The sequence below is a fragment of the Oncorhynchus nerka genome, linkage group LG25 (genome assembly GCF_034236695.1).
Source record: "Oncorhynchus nerka isolate Pitt River linkage group LG25, Oner_Uvic_2.0, whole genome shotgun sequence".
Lineage (NCBI taxonomy): Eukaryota > Metazoa > Chordata > Actinopteri > Salmoniformes > Salmonidae > Oncorhynchus > Oncorhynchus nerka.
Genome location: NC_088420.1, coordinates 42867579 through 42889863, shown reverse-complemented (window position 1 = coordinate 42889863; position 22285 = coordinate 42867579). Strand labels below are relative to the sequence as shown.

General features: G+C 42.8%; 1 protein-coding gene across 2 annotated transcripts in view; it reads right to left on the bottom strand.

Moving 5' to 3' along the window:
* LOC115109520 (furin-like) overlaps window positions 1-22285 on the bottom strand; it is a 191351-nt gene that overhangs the window by 32605 nt on the left and 136461 nt on the right. For both annotated transcript variants that reach the window (XM_029634486.2, XM_029634484.2), the window contains exon 7: window positions 1488-1576. In XM_029634486.2, coding sequence (XP_029490346.1) covers window positions 1488-1576 — 89 coding nt within the window. The remainder of the gene's footprint in view (window positions 1-1487; window positions 1577-22285) is intronic.

Genomic DNA, 22285 nt, shown 5'->3' with positions numbered 1-22285 from the left:
AACATTTGTGAAACGGTGAATCGTAATGTTTGAATCGATTTTCTGACCGATGCATGCTCATGCATTTGGATCGGTTTGGAGTACCCGCAGACTGATGCACTCATAACTTATATATTTGAACTAGAGGATGCATATTGGTGAATCGTTACTTACCTAGCACTTACTATAGTAATTGTTTTATTTAAGATCTTGGGATGGAAAAACTTGCTCTTTGTGACAGGGGCCTGTCTGCAGCTTTGATGTGGACCGCCTCAGATCAGTGTTCTGAACAGTAATGGTAGCAGAAGGCGTGAAATGAGCCATCGTCAAATAAGTCCTACACTGCAATGGTACCTGACTAGCTAACCACAGGTTATCTGCTGTATCTCAGAGACAGATGATAAACCAAAGACTTAAATTACACACTCTAGAAAACATACCTGGTTAAATAAAGGTGAAAAAAATAAAAAATAATTAAATTAAATTTAAAAAACACAGGCCCTGCAGAGAGACACAAATTGATTGCGTGTGTATGGAGCAATCAGTCTGGATAAAAGCAAGATGGCATTTGAAAGATGAATTGGGGTCAGGTAAATATGAATGGTAATGTCTTGAATCCTGCAGTAGCTAACACATTAATGCCGCTATAACAATCATCATCATAATCATTAGTGTCATGGGGCGGCAGGGTAGCCTAGTGGTTAGAGAGTTGGACTAGTAACCGAAACCGTTGCAAGTTCAAATCCCCGAGCTGACAAGGTACAAATCTGTCGTTCAGCCCCTGAACAGGCAGTTAACCCACTGTTCCTAGGCCGTCATTGAAAATAAGAATTTGTTCTTAACTGACTTGCCTAGTTAAATAAAGGTAAAAAAAACAATCAAATTAAAATAAAAAAAACAACAAGGCAGTTAAACCCACTGTTCCTAGACCATCATTGTGAATAAGAATTTGTTCTTAACTGACTTGCCTAGTTACATAACATTTAAAAAATGGGCAGGAGGTTAGAATCCCATGGAGAGACACTGCTGGTTTACTTTCCATCCAGCTGTGTTCACTGACTATCTAAAAGCTGTGATATGAGAGTGTGTGTGTGTGTGTTTGGGGGTGGGGTCAACGCAGCCACTAAATGCTAATCACTGCACAGTAATTAGGAACGGCCCAGCAGGAGAACACACACACTGAGCTGCTAGACCAGGAGATGCATGCTAGAAGGAGTAGGAGAGTTATGGCTGACTGCTGGGGACTGTTCTCAAGGCTCCACTGTTGGCTGCTTGTCTTTGATAGAGTGCTTAGGGACACAAGTTGGTAAAGGCCAGACAGTTGCTTGAGTCCATTAGACTGATTAAATGACTTGGTTTTGACAAAAGTTGGTAAATATTCAGAAGCGGCAGCTAGCAAGTATAGAGATAGCTACGATGTGCTCTACTGAAATTGACTCCGGTTCAACAGACAGCAGACCCTAGTCAACCAATCACAATTAGCTATTGGCAGAGCATGCCTCAATCACCTCCAATTTTGGCGTTGTAGGCCACGCCCACCCCACAAACATCGTTGTTGGCAGCCGCAGCAACCTCACCAGCACACCGTGTTCCATGTCTAGATGAGAGAGAGAATGAGAGAGAGCGAGAGAGGTAGAGAGAAAGAGAGAACAAGAGAAGTTAGGATTCATTAACAAAAACACTCATTCCTCATAGCAACCACCCTGAACCGCGCAGGGATCTTCAAAAACAATAACTTCTAGAACAGCTGCTAAAAATACACAGCAGCACTAGGCTTGGGCGGTATACCGTATATATAACGTATACCGGGGTATTTGGAAAAATACCGTAATACTGTAATTTTTCAATACCGTAATACCGTCCAAACTATTTAATTTAAGTTTCAATAAATCTGAATATCAGTAGCTACTTTAATTAAGTTAATAACTGCAGTCAACTTGTGCAATACGCTAGAAGATAAAGCAGATTGCGATCATAATTTCACCTGTCACATTATTTTACATTATGAAGCTTACTGTAGTTCCTCAGAACAGTTGAGCCAACCATGTGTTTGTTTGTAAATAGTGCAATGGTAGAAAGCGGGAGCTGTTGAGTCCATAGCGTTCTATATCTATTGGCGAGTCGCTGTTGTGCGACGAACATGAGGTGACTACATTTGTATGCAATTCACTACTAAATGTTTGCCATCAGATATCTTATAACGGCTTTCTACCCTGTTTCAGAAGTCAAACAGCTCTGGATGAGTTCTGTACAGCTGCCATTCATACTATGATTTTTTTTCTTACTCCATTTTTCTCCCCTCTGATCCATGTACACTAGTTTGTTAGTTTTCGTTTGTTAGCATTTAGCTAACAGCGTCTATGTGATGTCGCTATTACTTGTGCTAATTTCGTTAGCATTCTTAGCATTTGTTAGCACACCATTGGGCTTTTTTTGTTGTTGCATTTTTAGCGCTAACTTGTGTGCTATGCTGGTAATACCATAAATCCCATAATGTAAAAATATGGATACCGCCCAAGCCTAATCAGCACCCCAACGAATAGACGAAAAACACTGAGGGCCAACTGTTCTGCCTGCGGCTATGGAACTCTGACCTGTTCACCGGACCTGCTACCTTGTCAAATGTGGAGATAAAACTGAAAGACATGGCACTGTCTAAAACTATGATGGACGGTCACTGGACGCAGGCCAACAGAGAGAAATATGGGATACTATTGATATGTCTGAATTATTTACTGTGACCTTCATCAATGATTATGAGCAGTATTGCCTTGTGTAAAGAGATAGAGACAGGCGATCTGAGGACGGCAGGTTCATCACACCTCTCAGTTCTACCTTGCTGCTGGCATGCTGTTGGGCATCACACAAGCACGCATGCAGCACGTACGTACACAAACACACTTGTAAGGCCGCAGGGCCAGACAGTATTCCAAGGCGTGTCCTCAGGGCATGTGAAGACCAGCTGGCAGGCATCTTGAAGGACATTTTCTACCTGTGATCCCCACGTTTCAAGCTGACTATGAGTATTCCTCTTCCCAAAAACTCTTAAGGCATCCTGCAACAATGACTACCGCCCTCTAACACTCACATCTGTAATAATGAAGTGCTTTGAAAGGCTGGTCATGGCATACCTCAACTCCATCATCCCAGACCCACTCTAATTTGCATACCTCCCCAACAGATCCACAGACAACACAATCGCACTCCACACTGTCCTCTCCCACCTAGAAAAGAAGAATACCTGTGTGAGGATGCTGTTTGACTACAGTTCAGTATTCAACACCATAGTTCCCTCCACCGACGACTCAGACTCCAACTCCATCATCAAGTTTGCTGAAGACACAACAGTGGTAGGCCTGATCACCAACGTGAGGTCAGAGACCTGGCAATGTCGTGCCAGGACAACAACCTCTCCCTCAATGTCAGTAAGACCAAGGAGCTGATGGTGGACTACAGGAAACAGGGGCGGGTGCACACCCCCATCCACATCGACGGGGCCGCAGTGGAGAGAGTCAAGAGCTTCAAGTACCTCGGTGTCCACATCACTGAGGACTTACCATGGTTCTTTCACATCAGCACAGTCGTGAAGAAGGCATGGCAGTGCCTATTGGCCTTCGGGAGGCTGACATTTTTTCGCATGGCCCCTCAGGTCCTTAGCAACTTTTACAGCTGCAACATCGAGAGCATCCTGACTGGTTGTATCACCGTCTGGTATGGCAAATGCACTGCCCTCGACCGGAAGACCTTAGAGAGGGTGGTGCAGACGGACTAGTGCATCACTGAGGTTAACTCCCAGCCATCCAGGACATACATGCCAGGCGGTGTCAGAGAAAGGCCCGAAACATTTCCAAACACTCCAGCCACCCGAAACATGGACTGTTCTCCATGCTCCCGTCCGGCAGGCGGTACCGATGCATCAAGTCTCAGACCAACAGACTCCCTGGCCATAAGACTGTTAAATAGCTAACAACTACTGCTATCCCTCACACCTAGGCTGCTGCTAAAAATATTATTGATTAGATTTATTACTGCCACTAAGCTGCTGTTCATTAATTATTGATTGCCATTACCATTAGTATTTCTACCACTCACTTTGTACTAATCCCTGCCTACATGTACATTTCTACTTCAAATACTCCAGTATTGATAATCCCTGCACATTGTTAATTTGGTACTGGCACTGACCCTGGATATAGGATATAGCTTCCTCTCTTATTTCTCTTGGTATTTAGTTCTTATTAGTTACACTATCTTGATATTGAATACTGCACTGTTTTGTAGGACTTGCAAGTTAAGCATTTCACTGTACTTACACGTGACCTATATAACTTGAACACACACAAGTATACGCACACACCTAAGAAGAGAGACATGCACTTGCTTTAGCAACTCCACTACATATACAAAATATATATACAGCCCTTCAAATGAGTGGATTCGGCTATTTGAGCCACATCCGTTGCTGACAGGTGTATGAAATCGAGCACAAGGCCATGCCACCTCCATAGACAAACATTGGAAGTAGAATGGTCTTACTGAAGAGCTCAGTGACTTTCAACGTGGCACCGTCGCACAAGTCAGTTTGTCAAATTTCTGCCCTGCTAGAGCTGCCAATAAGTGCTGATATTGTGAAGTGGAAACATCTAGGAGCAACTAGGGATATGGTGGTCATGAAATTTTGTCAGCTAGTGATTGTCAAGTAAATAACTGTCAGTCTCATGGTAATTGACCATTATTAACATAAACATATTTAGCATCATGCATAGCCTTCAACCCTCTGATGTAAACATTTGGAACATCTACATTTGAAAAAGTCTAATAAATCCATGTAATATATGAAGAAAATGTAGGCTATTTCAGAAGAACAGAATAGCATACTCTGAGATTTACTTATGTTAGGCCCTGATCTGGCTATGCCATATGGCTGTGGGCTACACTAGCCAGGGCGGCAGGGTAGCCTAGTGGTTAGAGCGTTGGACTAGTAACCGGAAGGTTGTAAGTTCAAACCCCCGAGCTGAAAAGGTCTGTGTCGTTCTGCCCCTGAACAGGCAGTTAACCTGCTGATCCTAGGCTGTCATTGAAAATAAGAATTTGTTCTTAACTGACTTGCCTGGTTAAATAAAGGTAAAATAAAAAAATTTAGCAGACAAGATTTGCTTAGAATTCTATTTTATATTATGAAGAATACAATTGAACACAGCTGAATAAAATTCTCTAAATGATTTGAGGGAATGTTGAGCAGTTAACAAAGAATCATGCTTCATTTTTAGTTATTTAAGTAACTTTAGTTGTGATACAAATGTTGAGCTATATGTTTTGATTTTTAACTTCTTGTAACTAGGGGGCAGTATTTTCATTTTTGGAAAAATAACGTTCCCAAAGTAAACGGGATATTTTGTCAGGACAAGATGCTAGAATATGCATATAATTGACAGCTTAGGATAGAAAACACTCTAAAGTTTCAAAAACTGTAAAAATATTATCTGTGAGTATAACAGAACTGAAATTGCAGGCGAAAGCCTGAGAAAAATCCAATCCGGAAGTGACTCATGTTTTGACATTTCTGCGTTCCGATGCGTCCCTATTGAGCAGTGAATGGGCTATCAACCAGATTACTTTTTCTACGTAATTCCCCAAGGTGTCTACAGCATTGTGACGTAGTTTTACGCCTATATGTTGAAGAATACCCGTAAGCGGCTACATTGTGGAAGTGGTCACCTGATGGCTCTCAGAGTGATTCTCGCGTAAAATACAGAGGTAGCCATTTTTCCTTTCGCACCTACTGAAAAACCAATTGTCCCGGTGGATATATTATCGAATAGATATTTGAAAAACACCTTGAGGATTGATTATAAACAACGTTTGCCATGTTTCTGTCGATATTATGGAGCTAATTTGGAACAAAACAGAGCTATTTCGCCTACAAAAATAATATTTTTGGAAAAAAGGAACATTTGCTATCTAACTGGGTGTCTCGTGAGTGAAAACATCCGAAGCTCATCAAAGGTAAACGATTTAATTTGATTGCTTTTCTGATTTTCGTGACCAAGTTACCTGCTGCTAGTTGGACATAATGCTATGCTAGGCTATCGATAAACTTACACAAATGCTTGTCTTGCTTTGGCTGTAAAGCATATTTTGAAAATCTGAGATGACAGGGTGATTAACAAAAGGCTAAGCTGTGTTTCAATATATTTCACTTGTGATTTTCATGAATAGGAATATTTTCTAGTAATATTTATGTCTGTTGCGTTATGCTAATTAGTGTCAGTCGATGATTACGCTCCCGGATCTGGGATGGGTAGTATCAAGAGGTTTTAATACATTCTAAGGCTGCATGATCCAACTCTAATGATGATTTGAAAAAAGTTGCAAGAAAGGCATGAGCTCTGCTTTGTTGTTTTTTTTGCGCAGGCTGAACACACTACATCAGTCACTCATTCACAATTTGACAAGCACTTGATAATGCCTCGAATTTCCCGGCTGCATCCCCTTTGTGTGGCCACAATGCCCCCTAAAAAAATCCATGTATTTTGCAGCTAGTGGCCGTTGTGCACTTGGGCTGAATATAATAATTATAATTCCCTTCTCCCGGCTGCGTGCCGAAGCACCTCTCATTCACATGGCTCTCCATCACGTGATCGGGTCTTTCTCACAGGCTATAAGTGAAGTCAGACACATCGGGGACACAACTGCACGTGTCCTTATCCAATTCCGGTGCACACGTTGAAGATATGACCGAGTGGCACAGTGGTCTAAGGTGTCGCTACAGACCCGGGTTGTATCACAACCGGCCATGAACGGGATCCCCATTGTGGCTGCGCACAATTGGCCCAGCGTCGTCCGGGTTAGGGGAGGGTTTGGCTGGGGTAGGCCATCATTGTAAATAAGGATTTGTTCTTAACTGACTTGCTCAGTTAAATAAAAAAGGTACAAAAACAATTGATATTGGAAGAACAGTCCACATTTACTTTTCGTCAGCCAACAAGATGAGTAGCTCTAAAAAACAGCAAAAGCATTAGCATATGTCAATCTATTATCCCCCATAGTACAAAAGTTGACCTATTCTATATGAGAAATACATATTTTTGTTAGATGCGATAGATCCCAAATCAATACAACCACTAGCATCAAAAAACCTCTTAAGCAATGAGCCTGACGCAACAGATGAGAACGTTTAGCTTAAAATGTTAATAAACTATTAGGCTATTTCTTCACATTATAAGCGCAGCAATGTGCACACGGCATTAGGCTATAAGCGCAAATGTTCCATTAGCAGGAAAACACCATTCTAAAAAGTGACCACAAATGTGATAATGCATGTAGTGCTTTTATTATAGAGGTGCATTTTTATGATGAAAATGATCTTCCCCAAACTTGAAACTCAAGCGCTGCGGATGGGTATAACTAGCCCTCTGGGGTAACTGCCCCCCAGCCCCCCTATTAGGGTTATGAATGCAAGCGGTACCGGAGCACCAGGTCTAGGTCCAAAAGGCTCCTTAACAGCTTCTATCCCCAAGCTATTAGACTGCTGAACAATTGATCAAATGGCCACCCAGACTATTTACATTTACTTTTGTTTTTACACTTATGCTACTTGCTGTTTATCATCTATGCATAGTCACTTTATCCCTACCTACATGTACAAATTACCACGACTAACCTGTACACCCGCACATTGACTCGGTACCGGTACCCCTGTACCCCCTTGTTATTGTTACTTTTTATTCGATTTTTACTTTAGTTTATTTAGTAAATATTTTCTTAACTCTATTTCTTTAACTGCATTGTTGGTTAAAGGCTTGTAAGTAAGCATTTCACAGTACCCTGCGCTTGTGACAAAACATTTGATTTGAATGTGTTTCCACCTGTCATTTAGATATTGCCTAGCCCAATTAGCGCTAGTTTATGCTAGCTTGCCAGCTAGCAACTTTACTAGCAGTCCACTAGGCACTGATAGCTTTACAATTAATGTTACTTTATAGCCTTTTAGTTATTTTACACAGCATTTTATGTCACATAGCTAGATAGCTACGTTTTTAAGAGAGCTTTTCAATTGGCATCTCTCCTCCTGTTTTCAGTCACAGGTGGGGACTGGATTAGGTGTGAGCAGTGTAGGAGGCTCATGAGTTGTGCTCTAATTTTATTGGGGATAACTTTGTACAAATTAGAATAGTGCAATACCATAGCATAAGAGAGTTGCCACATCAATTAATTTGTTAAGTTATTGTTATTAAATGTTATATTCTAATGTTATTTAATATTAGTTATATTCCATTCCAATATATATATATATTTTTTCTTTTTCTTCAATGAATTAAAAACAACAATTTTAAACCTTTTGCTCCTGAATGTCATTTAAATAAAAAAAACTATCAAAACATATAGGCCTATGGGCTAGGCTACATAGGTGTGCGACTATAATTTTAAAAAGTCACAAAAAAAGCATGTGCTGTTTCTTGCCTGAAGCTGGGCATCATTCACAAGCTCTATTATTGTCACCCATCAAACAGTTCTTGAATTAATCCTGTCTTTACATATATTAAATACTATATGTTTATTATTTGTTTTGATTTAGAATGGACCATTATCATGCACCTGTCTCAAAACAGGGGCAGTGGAAAATAGCGAATGGAGGACACTTTTCCCATTGTTCATTTTCATACCAGCCAGGTAGACTATACTCCTGTTGTAAAGAGAAGCAATGTGCTTAATACTAGGAAAGTTGAGAAATAAATATAGTAGGCCTAGCCGATAGAAAGCTGATGGGATCCTCCTCTTTTTAATAGAGTCCATTAATCTGTTTTCTCACGCAATTGCATAGCCTATAGAAATGTTGCGCAACACGAGCTAATGGGCTCTCATGAAGTGTTTGTTTGGATTACATTTGCATTGATGTCAGAGTGATTAGAGGGACAATAGAGTGCTGAGTACCAGGCAGTTAGCAAGTTTGGTAGGCGACTAATGACCATCAGCAGAATCAGAGCTTAATTATCGTGACTAAACGGTCACATGGAATTTGACTGCCGTCACGACTCGTGACCGCTGGTGTGGCGGTAATACGGTCACCGTAACAACCACATACTTTTGATCATGTAGTGTGTTTTTGGGGAGCTCCTCTGAACAACAGGGTCCCGACGAGAGAGCACATTTTCTATACCAGGCTAAACCGTGCCTCATTAGCTCATTGTTTTTGCAAATGCAGCTACTGTTGTTATTCTGGCTGTACTGTTTGAAGTGACTAAGTTAGCCGTAGTTGGCTCACTAGCAAGCAAGGGAAAAGAACGAAATAACGCACGCTCTAGAATGCCCTTCAAGCCAATCAGAAACGAGTATTTAACAATGCCATGGTATAATTTTTTTATTTTATGAATCTAAGCTTTATTTTATATAATGTATTGTATTATACAGTATTATATGGACTTGAATTACACACCTCGCTCAAACCTTGAAGCTAGGAGAGAACACGCAATGCTGGTGGAAGTTACAATTATAGGCTAGCGAATTAGATTTAAATGTTGAAATATCATAAAACCTATTTTACATTTGTATAATTAGTAGGTGGACGCATATACCTTTCCTAATATTTCACCTAATGTTGTGTGAAGTGTGTATTACCTCCTCCTTGTCTCTTTATTGTTGCTTTATTCCTTCCTCCCTTCCAACAGTTACAAGAAATACGTTTTGTTGTCCTTATCTTCATCATTGTAATGGCATGCTTGAATAATATAGGACTTGAATAAGATGCAGAAGGCTTTCGCTTCTCTTCCTGAAGACTGAATGGTTTTGGGTCTTCTTTTAAACTCCACTCAAGTTCTTTTGGCTGCTGTATTTAACATTCAGCAAACAAGAGCAAGCTTGCATCCATCTTCAATCCCTCTTGTGTATGTGTGCCATTCAGAGAGTGAATGGGAAAGACAAAACATTGAAGTGCCTTTGAACGGGGTATGGTAGTAGGTGCCAGCCGCACCGGTTTGTGTCAAGAACTAACGCTGCTGGGTTTTTCACGCTCATCAAGAATGGTCCACCAACTAAAGGACATCCAGCCAACTTGACACAACTGTGGGAAGCATTGGAGTCAACATGGGCCAGCATTCCACAGAGATGAGAAAGTCATTAAAAAATCTTGCTAAACACTATTATTGCACAGAGTGAGTCGATTAAACTTATTATGTGACTTGTTAAGCACATTTTTACTCATGAACTTATTTAGCCTTGCCCTAACAAAAGGGATGAATACTTATTGACTCAAGACATTTCAACCTGTCATTTTTTAATGAATTTTTGGGGATTCAATTTGAATGATATTTGAATGATAGAGGTTGTTTTAAAACTTTTTTTTACCAACTGATGACATGATACTGTACACATGCATTGCGAACTGTGCTGCATAATGTGGTGCACTTCTTGTTCCCACCCTGAGCGTTGATGATTGATCATGCAGATAGCAGAGAGGTCACGGAGATGCCAGATTTAGACATGGCATATAATCTAACAGTTCCATTTCACCTCATGCTGTTCATATAAATCATTTATTATAATTTACAGTTTTTCGCACAGTTATTTAACCCAGGATACAGAAGTGGGTTTGGGCAGGAAAACCCGGTTCCTGCTATTAAACCCTAGTACACAGTACCTTGCTGGTGCGTCAGAGGAAAAGGGTAGGAGCTCTATCTCAAGCTGAGAAGCTGATTACACTGGAGCGTGGCTCTGTAATTCATTACATTACCCACCTGCTATTTACCCATAATGTATAGAAAAAAATGCAACACAAGACACTTTCACAATTCATACTAATCGACACGGAAAAGTTTTGCACAGCTCAAGAGAAATTGTGACAAAGGCTTGGAAAGTAGAGAAAAAAGTAAAATTATGTTTTCTACACTTCACTTATCGCGTGACCTCGGCTGTCACACGTTGGATTAGAGTGATTTATAAGCAATGACACTGTCATGAAAATGGCTATTCTTCACTGACAGCTCTGCCCTTTCCCCCAATATGCCATGCACAGCATATGCTAACATGTCGTACACCATCCGTGAACACAAAGAAGCAATTAAAGTTAAATCTTAGCAATTAAGATGTTGTGCTTGTTCGTTGTGTTGCTTTGGTAACATGTTTATCAGCCAATCCATGAATAGAACAGTCAACTTGTCAATGTGCACACACAATCACACATACCCATGCAAGAATGCACACACTGAACGTGACAGTTAACTCATGAACATGACTAAAAACGTGCACACTAGCGCATGTCACCCACAAACACAGTATATTCCTCTGGCTGCTGGCCAAACATACAAAACAAACCCACATTTTTATCCTTGCCATAGACAGAAACCCTGTGTCGCATTCATTTCTAAGAGAGTCAGATTGAATTTTAAAGAAAGGGGGGATCCTAAGGCACAACATACTACATGTTTTTAATCACCATCAAGAGAGAAAGCAGCCCTACTAACCCGGAGTCTGTCTATACTGGTCCAATCCAGAACAGTAGCTAGGAGGCAACTGGCCTGTCTGGGCCTGCATTTTCCCTCAATTATTCCTGGCTGCCAGTGATATCATCATTTCATCCATAGGAATCCAAAATGGTATTTGTGGCAGTGGGTATCTTGGCACAATCGTAATTTGGCCAAATATGTGTAAGCGGGGAGGGTATCCACCACACTCATAGCGGCCAACAACTAAAGTACAAGCCATGGATGGACTTTCACATTTTTAAATTTGGGCTGCTTGAGGGTAGCCATCCAAATTTACCAGACACACAAACAGACAAATACACAGATGCAGAATGTAATTGAACTGGACCCCTTTCAGATGAGACAGATGACAGCTTCATGTGTGGAAGTGGCCCAGGAGTGTGGTTCTGACGACCAGATGACATCTTAATTCTACATTTGTCAAAACAAAAATCACAGGAAATTATTTTAGAGGCACTTTATTGACCCACTCTGTTCTTTCTCTTTTTCTCTCCTTAATGCACTGGTTAAAGTGTCACACAGAACATGGAACAGACAAGACTGTCAAGTCAAAGGCTGTGTTCTCGTAAAATAACACCTTCTCTGAACAGTACCTATTGTACCCAACTCCTAAGTCATGGGGTTAACTGAACAACCTGCTACATTACCTATATGACTGAAGGAAGGGTTCGGTCCTCCAGTTAATCCATGTTAGGTGTTAAACATGTGAGAAGACCAATTATAAAGGTGCTGCATCCATCATGCAGCCTCCCCTCCTCAGTGTAAACCCAGAAGCCTGCATCCCCAAGTAGCTCTCCAGAAGGAGGGTTGGAAGGCCACCCCTGCAGTAGTCCATGGCAGACAAAGAAAGAAAGCCTAAACACTATCTACAAGGTCACTGTGCCCTCTTTATCTTATCTGAGGGATGGAGGGGGACAGCGAGGGAATATTTTGTATCTCTCTCTCCTTCAGGCTAATACAACCACTTCCAGCCTATTGGTTGCCGTGTCCCTTTACTTCAGAATGGTATGAGGCAATGTGGTCATTTTGTGTTATTGTTTTGTCTCTTCCGCAAAGAATGTTTGATTTTAGACACAGACAAAAAGGTCTGAAATATGCACCAGACACTATGGTGGACACCCCTTCAAATGAGTGGATTCGGCTATTTCAGCCACACACGATGCTGACAGGTGTATAAAATCAATCACACAGCCATGCAATCTCCATAGACAAACACTGACAGTAGAATGGCCTTACTGAAGAGCTCAGTGACTTTCAACGTGGCACCATCATAGGATACCACGTTTCCAACAAGTCAGTTCATCAAATTTCTACCCTGCTAGAGCTGTCCTGGTCAAATGTAAGTGCTGTAATTGTGAAGTGGAAATGTCTCGGAGCAACAACGGTTCAGCCGCGAAGTGGTAGCCCACACAAGCTCACAGAATGGGACTGGCGAGTGCTGAAGCGTGTAAAAATTGTCTGTCCTCGGTTGCAACACTCACTACCGAGTTCCAAACTGCCTCTGGAAGCAACTTCAGCACAATAACTGTTTGTGGGGATCTTCATGAAATGGGTTTCCATGGCCGAGCAGCCGCACACAAGCCTAAGATCACCATGCGCCATACCAACGCATCGGCTGGAGGGGTGTAAAGCTTGCTGCCATTGGACTCTGGAGCAGTGGAAACTTGTTCTCTGGAATGATGAATCCCGCTTCACATTCTGGCAGTCCGATGGACGAATCTGGGTTTGGCGGATACCAGGAGTACGCTACCTGCCCCAATGCATAGGCCCAACTGTAAAGTTTGGTGGATGATGAATAATGGTCTGAGGCTGTTTTTCATGGTTCGGGCTAGGCCCCTTAGCTCCAGTGAAGGGACATCTTAACACTACAACATACAGTGACATTCTAGACGATTCTGTGCTTCTAACTTTGTGGCAACAGTTTGGGGAAGGCCCTTTCCTGTTTCAGCATGACAATGCCCCCGTGCACAAAGCGAGGTCCATACAGAAATAGTTTGTCGAGATCAGTATGGAAGAACTTCACTGGCCTGCAGCCCTGAACTCAACCCCATCGAACACCTTTGGGATGAACTGGAACGCTGACTGCGAGCCAGGCCTAATCGCCCAACATCAGTGCCCGACCTCACTAATGCTTGTGGCTGAAGCAAGTCCCTGCAGCAATGTTCCAGCATCTAGTGGAAAGCGTTACCAGAAGAGTGGAGGCAGCAAAGGGGGGCCCGACTCCATATTAATTCTCATGATTTTGGAATGAGATGTTGAATGAGAAGGTGTCCACATACATTTGGTCATGTAGTGTGTTATAGTGTGTGACTGATGCCGGAGGGATGTTTGGCTAACTTGGTGGATTTGTGCTCTGCCGCTGCCTATTGTAGTGGAGCTTTTGGCTGTGGGGTATCTGTGCTGTGGCAGTGTGAGTGAATGGGGCTGGATCCAGGGGCCTGCTAAAAGGATTAGGTTATTTTTTGCTTGGCTTAACTGAGCCCAGAGGAAGCTAGAGCCTTGGTTGCTGCTCAAACAGTTACTTGGAGTTCCTCCTGAGCCCAATCGATCGGGAGCATTCTCTCTCTTTCAGGCCTTGGGAAGAGGGCAATCTACTGCCCTTGTCAGTGCTCACACGTCTCTGGTTGCACATCTAAAGAGAATCGCTCATCAGGCAACTCGACCAGGCTCATGCGATTAAGACTACCTAACTGAATGATAAGCTTTCTGAAAATGGCTTTAGAAGATGCACGCCAACTCAATGAGACACACACTTTAACTATAATGAAGTGATTAATTCGGCAGTGGTTTAAAGGAGACTCGTGGGATAAAGCCAGTCAAACAAAGAGGCTTCTAAACAAAGAAACAAAGCAAGCCAAGCTAATGAGACAGACAATTAAAAACGTGCCGTGTCTCACCGAGGAAGGACTAACTCTTCACACCACTGACACACCTGATTAAATCTTCCATTTATCAGGCCTTCTCAGTGCTGGGGGTTTCAGGGGCTTAGACCATCTGCAGGGCTCAATCACTGCTCCCCACTGCCCTGGGCCTTATTGAAGTGGCTGGAGCAAGAGCACAGCAGCCTTACATCACACATACAGGCACAATTTCAATCATTCAGCCCTCTGGTCCCTCTCTCTGGACATTGAGGGTAATAATGGAACACACATACAGAGTGAGAGAGACATAGAGAGAGGAATCAGGTGTGAAGGTGGAAGGTCGGGCACCTGCCAACATCCTCTCCTGAAGTCTGTCTGTTGAATCATCTCAAAGCTCTGGGCTGTCTGGGAAATAAACACACGGCCTCAGACAGATAGAAACAGAGGAAGATGGTAAACAACATAGCCAGGCCTTTGAAAAGACGGGCACTTTTTATGTGTTGAACTTTGCGGTTAGGAGTCGGGGGCAAGGCTTTCGATTAAGTTGTGTAATAGAGAGAAAGAGAAAACATTTTCGTTATACCTGGCTCTCGCTCTTCGTATCACATAACTGCCTCCAACCCTGCAGGAGTTTTATTTTTTTAATTACATTTTTTATTTCACCTTTATTTAACCAGGTAGGCCAGTCGAGAACAGGTTCTCATTTACAACTGCAACCTGGCCAAGATAAAGCAAAGCAGTGTGACACAAACAACAACACAGAGTTACACATGGAATAAACAAACGTACAGTCCATAACACAATAGAAAACATCTATATACCGTGTGTGCAAATAAGGTAAGATTAGGGAGGTAAAGGCAATAAATAGGCCGTAGTGGTGAAGTAATTACAATTTAGCAATTAAACTCTGGAGTGATAGATGTGCAGAAGATGAATGTGCAAGTAGAGATACTGAGTGCAAAGGAGCAAAAAAATCAAATAACAAGGATGAGGTAGTTGGTTGGGCTATTTACAGGTGCAGTGATCTGTGAGCTGCTCTGACGGCTGATGCTTAAAGTTATTGAGGGAGATATGAGTCTCCAGCTTCAGTGATTTTTGCAATTTGTTCCAGTCATTGGCAGCAGAGAACTGGAAGGAAAGGCGGCCAAAGGGGGAATAGGCTTTGGGGGGGTGACCAGTGACTTATACCTGTTGGAGCGTGTGCTACGGGTGGGTGCTGCTATGGTGACCAGTGAGCTGAGATAAGGCGGGGCTTTACCTAGCAAAGACTTCTAGATGACCTGGAGCCAGTGGGTTTGGCGACGAATATGAAGCGAGGGCCAGCCAACGAGAGCATACAGGTTGCAGTGGTGGGTAGTATATGGGGCTTTGGTGACATAACGGATTGCACTGTAATAAACTGCATCCAATTTTCTGAGTAGAGTGTTGAAGGCTATTTTATAAATGACATCGCCGAAGTCAAGGATTGGTAGGATAGTCAGTTTTACGAGGGTATGTTTGGCAGTGTTAGGTTCTTATTTTTCAGAGGAAATAACTCATGGACACTGGAGAAGCTTTAACCAAGTTTAATTATTTCCAAAGGTTGTGTACAGCTGTATTCAGACAGCAAACATTTCTCTCCATCACAGTTATATACATCCTACTTAAGACACGCCTTCTCTCCAATCCTTACATCTTATGGTTCAACAGAAAGAGGGTAACAGGATACCAAACCCTTATTACTCCCTTAAGGGAATCTGACCTCAACCCCTCCATCTAATCCACAGATGTCCATCTGTCTCCCCTGTATCAACACCGTGTTCTGCTCCCGTCCCCCAACACATTCCACAGCTATCTGTCTTTCTACAGAGGCCCAGTCTCCTTCGATTCTATGCTTCTTTTCTGTCATTTATTTAATATCTAAATGTTCAAAATGTTGAATCCAACAGCAGCATGAGTGAAGGAGGCTTTGTTGCGAAATAGGAAGCCGATTCTGGAGATGATTTTGGAGATGTTTAATGTGAGTCTGGAAGGAGAGTTTACAGTCTAACCAGACACCTAGGTATTTGTAATTGTCCACATATTCTAAGTCAGAATCGTCCAGAGTAGGTATGATGGACGGGCGGGCAGCGATCGGTTGAAGAGCATGCATTTAGTTTTATTTGCATTTAAGAGCAGTTGGAGGCCACGGAAGGAGAGTTGTATGGCATTGAAGCTCGTCTGGAGGTTAGTTAACACAGTGTTTAAAGAAGGGCCAGAAGTATACAAAATGGTGTCGTCTGCTTAGAGGTGGATCAGAGAATCACCAGCAGCAAGAGCGACATCATTGATGTATACAGCGAAAAGAGTCGGCCTGAGAATTTAACCCTGTGGCACCCTCATAGAGACTGCCAGAGGTCCGGACAACATGCCCTCCGATTTGACACACTGAACTCTGTCTGAGAAGTAGTTGGTGAACCAGGCGAGGCAATCAGAGGTGTAAGAGGTGTCCAGACTTCAGGTGAAGATTGTTCAGGGGAGGTGAAACAAAGGGAGGACATTCAAACATTACTATGCCAGTGGGTGGGTGTCACAGTAGAGTGCTTTGGATGTGAGAAGACCTGCTACAGCTAGCTGCTTCTCCTCACAGAGCTAAATGTATACTGGAACTACCTCGTACTAACCAAGGTGCACCAATTAGGGATCCAAAGTGGAACTGTGTCACTGGATACGTGCACTGTGTCTCCCGATTGATAGGATATACAGTAACAGGGATTAAGGCCAAGCCCAGAGACAGACAGGGTGGTGGTTGGATTAGAAACTACAAGTCTGTGGACAGCAGCCCTGTCATCATGTTTCCCCATCAACAACAAATGGTATGCAGACTCTAGAGCAGAGAGTTTTGTCCTAGTGTTCACTCGACCTGGAATACCTGATGGTCAAATGCCGATGCTTCGATTTCACATCTGTTATCATCACTGTACGAGGCTTTAAACAAACAGGAAACCGTACACCCCGAGGCTGTGTTTATTGTGGTGGGGGATTTTAACTCTGCATTACTAAAATGTGTGATGTATGACTTTTACCAGCACATCTCCTGTGCCACGAGAGCTGCAAAAATTCTGGACCACTGTTATTCAACCCACAAGGAAGCATACAAGGCCCTCCCTCATCCCCCTTTGGCAAATCAGATCACAACTCTATACTCCTGCTTCCTGTTTAAAAACAGGAAGTGCCTGTGATATGCTCTGTAGAGAAATGGTCTTACGAAGCAGATGATAAGCTACAGGACTGTTTTGCGAGTGCAGACTGGAATAGGGAAAGTGAAAGGGGGATACCTAGTCAGTTGTACAACTGAATGCATTCAACCGAAATGTGTTTTCGCATTTAACCGAACCCATCTGAATCAGAGGTGCAGGGGGCTGCCTTAATCTACATCCACGTCATCAGCGACCGGGGAACAGTGCGTTACCTGCCTTGCTCATGCGCAGAATGACATTATTATTTTCTTTACCTTGTCAGCTCAAGGATTCGATCCATCAACCTTTGGGTTACTGGCCCAACACTTCTACCCGCCAGACTACCTGCGAATATGTTCAGGGACTCCGCCGATAACATTCGACAAGCTTATGACCTTTGTTACTGGCTTCATCAGAAAGTGCATCGAAGACATTGTCCCCACAGTGAAGGTCTGCTGTTTCCCCAACCAAAATATTTATGGTGAGATACTCACTAAGCTAAAGGACAGGGCCACCACAAATGGGGCTATCACAGCTAACCCTGAGGCTACGGTTGAGGCCACAAACGCATACAAGAAGTCCCGCTACAACCTCAGAGTCATCAAACATGCAAAAGGACAATACAGGAATAAGTTTGAATCCTTCTACACTGGCTCCGACACGTGGCAAGGATTATAGTTTTTTTTAAGGATTATAAAGGAAGAACCAGACGTGAGTTGCCCAACAACGCCTCCCTGCAAGACAAACTCAATGTGTTTTTGCATGCTTCGATAAATCAGAGCTTTGCATGAGGGCCCCTGCTGTTTCCGGAGGACTGGGTGATCTCGCTCTCCGAGGCCGACATGAGTAAGACTTTTACACAGGTCAACAATCCTAATACCGCGGGGCCAGACGGAACACCAGGGAACGTCCTCAGAGAATGCGCATGCAAGCTGGCAGGCATCTTCACAGACATTTGCAGCCTCTCCTTGTCCCAGTCTGTAATCCCCACATGCGTCAAGTTGACCACCACCATTCCTGTTCCCAAGAACTCTAAGGCAACCTGCCACAATGAATACCGCCCTGTAGCACTCACATCTGTAATCATTAAGTGCTTTGAAAGGCTGGTCATGGCACACATCCAGTCCTTCATCCCATACACCCTGGACCCCCTCCAATTTGAATACTGACCCAACAGAGCCACAGACAATGCAATCTCAATCCACACTGCCCTCTACCACCTAGACAAAAGAATAGGGATGTGCCGAATACAAGTATCGTAACAGATATGTAGAATTTTCTGAATACGATTTTGATAATTACCCCAAAAGTATTTTTCTGTAATTATCCGTAATTGGGGGAAAAAATAATTATCTGCCAGCACGCATTCCTATTTCACTCAATAGAAACACTGTGTTCTCTAAACAACTATTGACTAGTTCTTCTGTCTGTAAAGAAATGGGCGGGGTATTGGTTGAGCCTGCTGCAACGATTGGATTAGAACAAGCTGTTCTCCCTCTGCTCTCGTTTCCCCAGACAGACACACGCGGCTCTGTTTCACACAGTCACTCACAGTCACTTGTCTCAGGGCACAAGTCTCCCCTTCTCCAAACATTGTGTATGAATCAGAATCCATAGCTAGTCATTGTTGCTCAATCTAAACCGAACAAAAATCTAAACGCAACATGTAAAGTGTTCATCCCATGTTTCATGAGCTGAAATAAAAGATCCCAGAAATGTTTCATATGTACAAAAAGCTTATTTCGCAATTTTTGGGAAAAAATGTGTATACATCATGTTAGTGAGCTTTTCTCCTTTGTCAAGATAATCCACCCACCTGACAGGTGTGGCATATCAAGAAGCTGATAAACAGCATGATCATTACACAGGTGCACCTTGTGCAGGGAACAATAAAAGGACACTCTAAAATGTAAAGTTTTGTCACACAACACAATGCCACAGATGTCTCAAGTTGAGGGAGCGTGTAATTGACATGCTGACTGCAGGAATGTCCACCAGAGCTTTTGGCAGAGAATAAAATGTTTATTTCTCTACCATAAACCGCCTCCAACCGGCCTCAAAACCGCAGACTATGTGCAACCACGCCAGCACAGGACCTCCACATCCGGCTTCTTCACCTGCGGGACCGTATAAGACCAGCCGTGATTGGGTCAGTGTTCTGTCACTCATGGGGACACAACGTCACCTCAAAACCTACAGTGAGAGCTCGAAAATTCAAGCTCCTTGGGTGTTGCCATAGACTTACTTTAGAAGTGACCATCCAAGAAGGCTTATCTGTGGTCATCACCATAAATCCAGAGAATGACAGACTTTGATGACAAAGGGGAGTCCAAAAATGTATTGTATGCTGCTGAAAGTAATACTACATGTATGTTGTGTATAAAGCTGTTTGTAGCCCATGTGCCTCACCCTAATAATTTGGTCCTTTTCCCCTCCTAATTTAGCCTACTATTCTGACTTGGTGGTGCACATTTAGCCTATAGCCTGTTTTTAGAGATGTGTCATCATTGAATATTGTAAGAGCTTTCATTGTCTGTTTCTATGCCCCCTTTATTTGTCCTACAGTTCTGACTTGGTGTACAGGGAGAATACTGTAAGAGCGGCTCATGTTCTGAATTCTGTTGCTGTACATTTCAAAAGTGCTGAACAAATAGTTATATTGACTACATCTGTTTTAGCTCGCTCATTAATGACTTAATCTAAATTACGGATTGCCTCTTATACGCTTGTCGTCCCCTTATGCCATAGTTTGTACATCTCAATTGTCAGTAGAAAACACATTTGTTTAAGCAAGTCAATCATATCAGCTTTGTTTTTTAAAATGAACTGTTTCTCTGCCAGACAAGGCTCTACTGATAGCCAGGTGTAGCAGTGGTAAGGTGTTGGGACTGCTGTTGGGACTCTGCTGTTGGGACAGCTTTATCGACGCCCTAACAGTTTGGGGGCACTGTTTGTCACTGTTATTGTGCAATTAATGTATTCTTGAGTGTTGTGTAGTGGCTTTGCTGGTATTCATCAAAAACATATTTATTTTTTTGCCCCACCAAAATGTGCATGCTAAAATCGTCACTGTATAGGAGTGACTGGAACTCAAGTCAGTTGAGAAAAGGGAGGGATAGGGTCATGCAAAGCAACTGTATTTAAAGAGTTCTGAAGGAGATATCTGTTTCACTCAGTCTGAGTGAAACAGCATCATTCAACTCCAGCATCAGTTTGTTACAGAAGATATGCAGTATGCTGCTTCATATGCAAGTACAGAAGTACATTTTTTGCATATCGCCTGTTTGCATAATTACCGTTAACTGTAGCTAAAATAGTCACCCAGATAATACATTGAATGGCAAAGTTTTACTTGTGTTGTGTGGTATACATTTATAATCATTGTTTAGTGTCCAGTTAGCCCAAGAATGGACTGTTAAGGAGTGTAGGCGAGCCTACTCCTTTAACGTCCAAGGACCTTATAGGTTATGTTCAGAGGGAAACTGGCTCTGGCACACAAAACAACCAAATACTCCATCTAATTGTGAATCATATTGTAGAAACATAAAGTGACTTTCATATCACATCAAAATCATTTCACAAAAGCAAAAAAAAAACATTTTCCTATTCACCGTTTTAACCGGTTTAATCAGTTGCAGCCTACAGTGTTTTTCAGTTGCAACATTTTTCTGGCATCCTTCTTCCCTTACATTTGACATTTTAGTAATTTAGCAGATGCACTTATCCTGAGCAACTTACTAACAGGTGTTTGGAGATGCTATCTATCTAATTAGAACAGGTGGTTGCCTCTGTCTTCTGTAAACAAGCGCTGTAACATGGAAACATGGCAGTGTAATTTTAAACTGTGTGTTTCCAGTAATTTTACCTTTTTTCTTAATTTTTTTTTCTTTCTCATTGATATGAAAGATAAAAAGGTGCAATATGCAGAAATCACTCCACGATTTCCTGGTTGCTAAAATTCTAATAGTTCATGTGATAAAATAAGCAAGTATAGTGTAGAGCAGGGCTTCCCAAACTCGATCCTGGCCCCCTGTAGGGGGCACGTTTTGGTTTTTGCCCTAGCACTACAAAGCTGATTGAAATAACCAACTCATCATCAAGCTTTGATTATTTAAATAATCTGTGTAGTGCAAATACCAAAACGTGCATCCAGGGGGATCCCAGGATCCAGTTAGAGAAACCCCGCCACCCTGCTCTACACTATACCAGGGGGATCCCAGGATCCAGTTAGAGAAACCGTGCCACCCTGCTCTACACTATACCAGGGGGATCTCAGGGTCCAGTTAGAGAAACCCCGCCACCCTGCTCTACACTATACCAGGGGGATCTCAGGGTCCAGTTAGAGAAACCCTGCCACCCTGCTCTACACTATACCAGGGGGATCTCAGGATCCAGTTAGAGAAACCCTGCCACCCTGCTCTACACTATACCAGGGGGATCTCAGGGTCCAGTTAGAGAAACCCCGCCACCCTGCTCTACACTATACCAGGGGGATCTCAGGATCCAGTTAGAGAAACCCTGCCACCCTGCTCTACACTATACCAGGGGGATCTCAGGGTCCAGTTAGAGAAACCCCGCCACCCTGCTCTACACTATACCAGGGGGATCTCAGGATCCAGTTAGAGAAACCCTGCCACCCTGCTCTACACTATACCAGGGGGATCTCAGGGTCCAGTTAGAGAAACCCCGCCACCCTGCTCTACACTATACCAGGGGGATCTCAGGATCCAGTTAGAGAAACCCTGCCACCCTGCTCTACACTGTACCA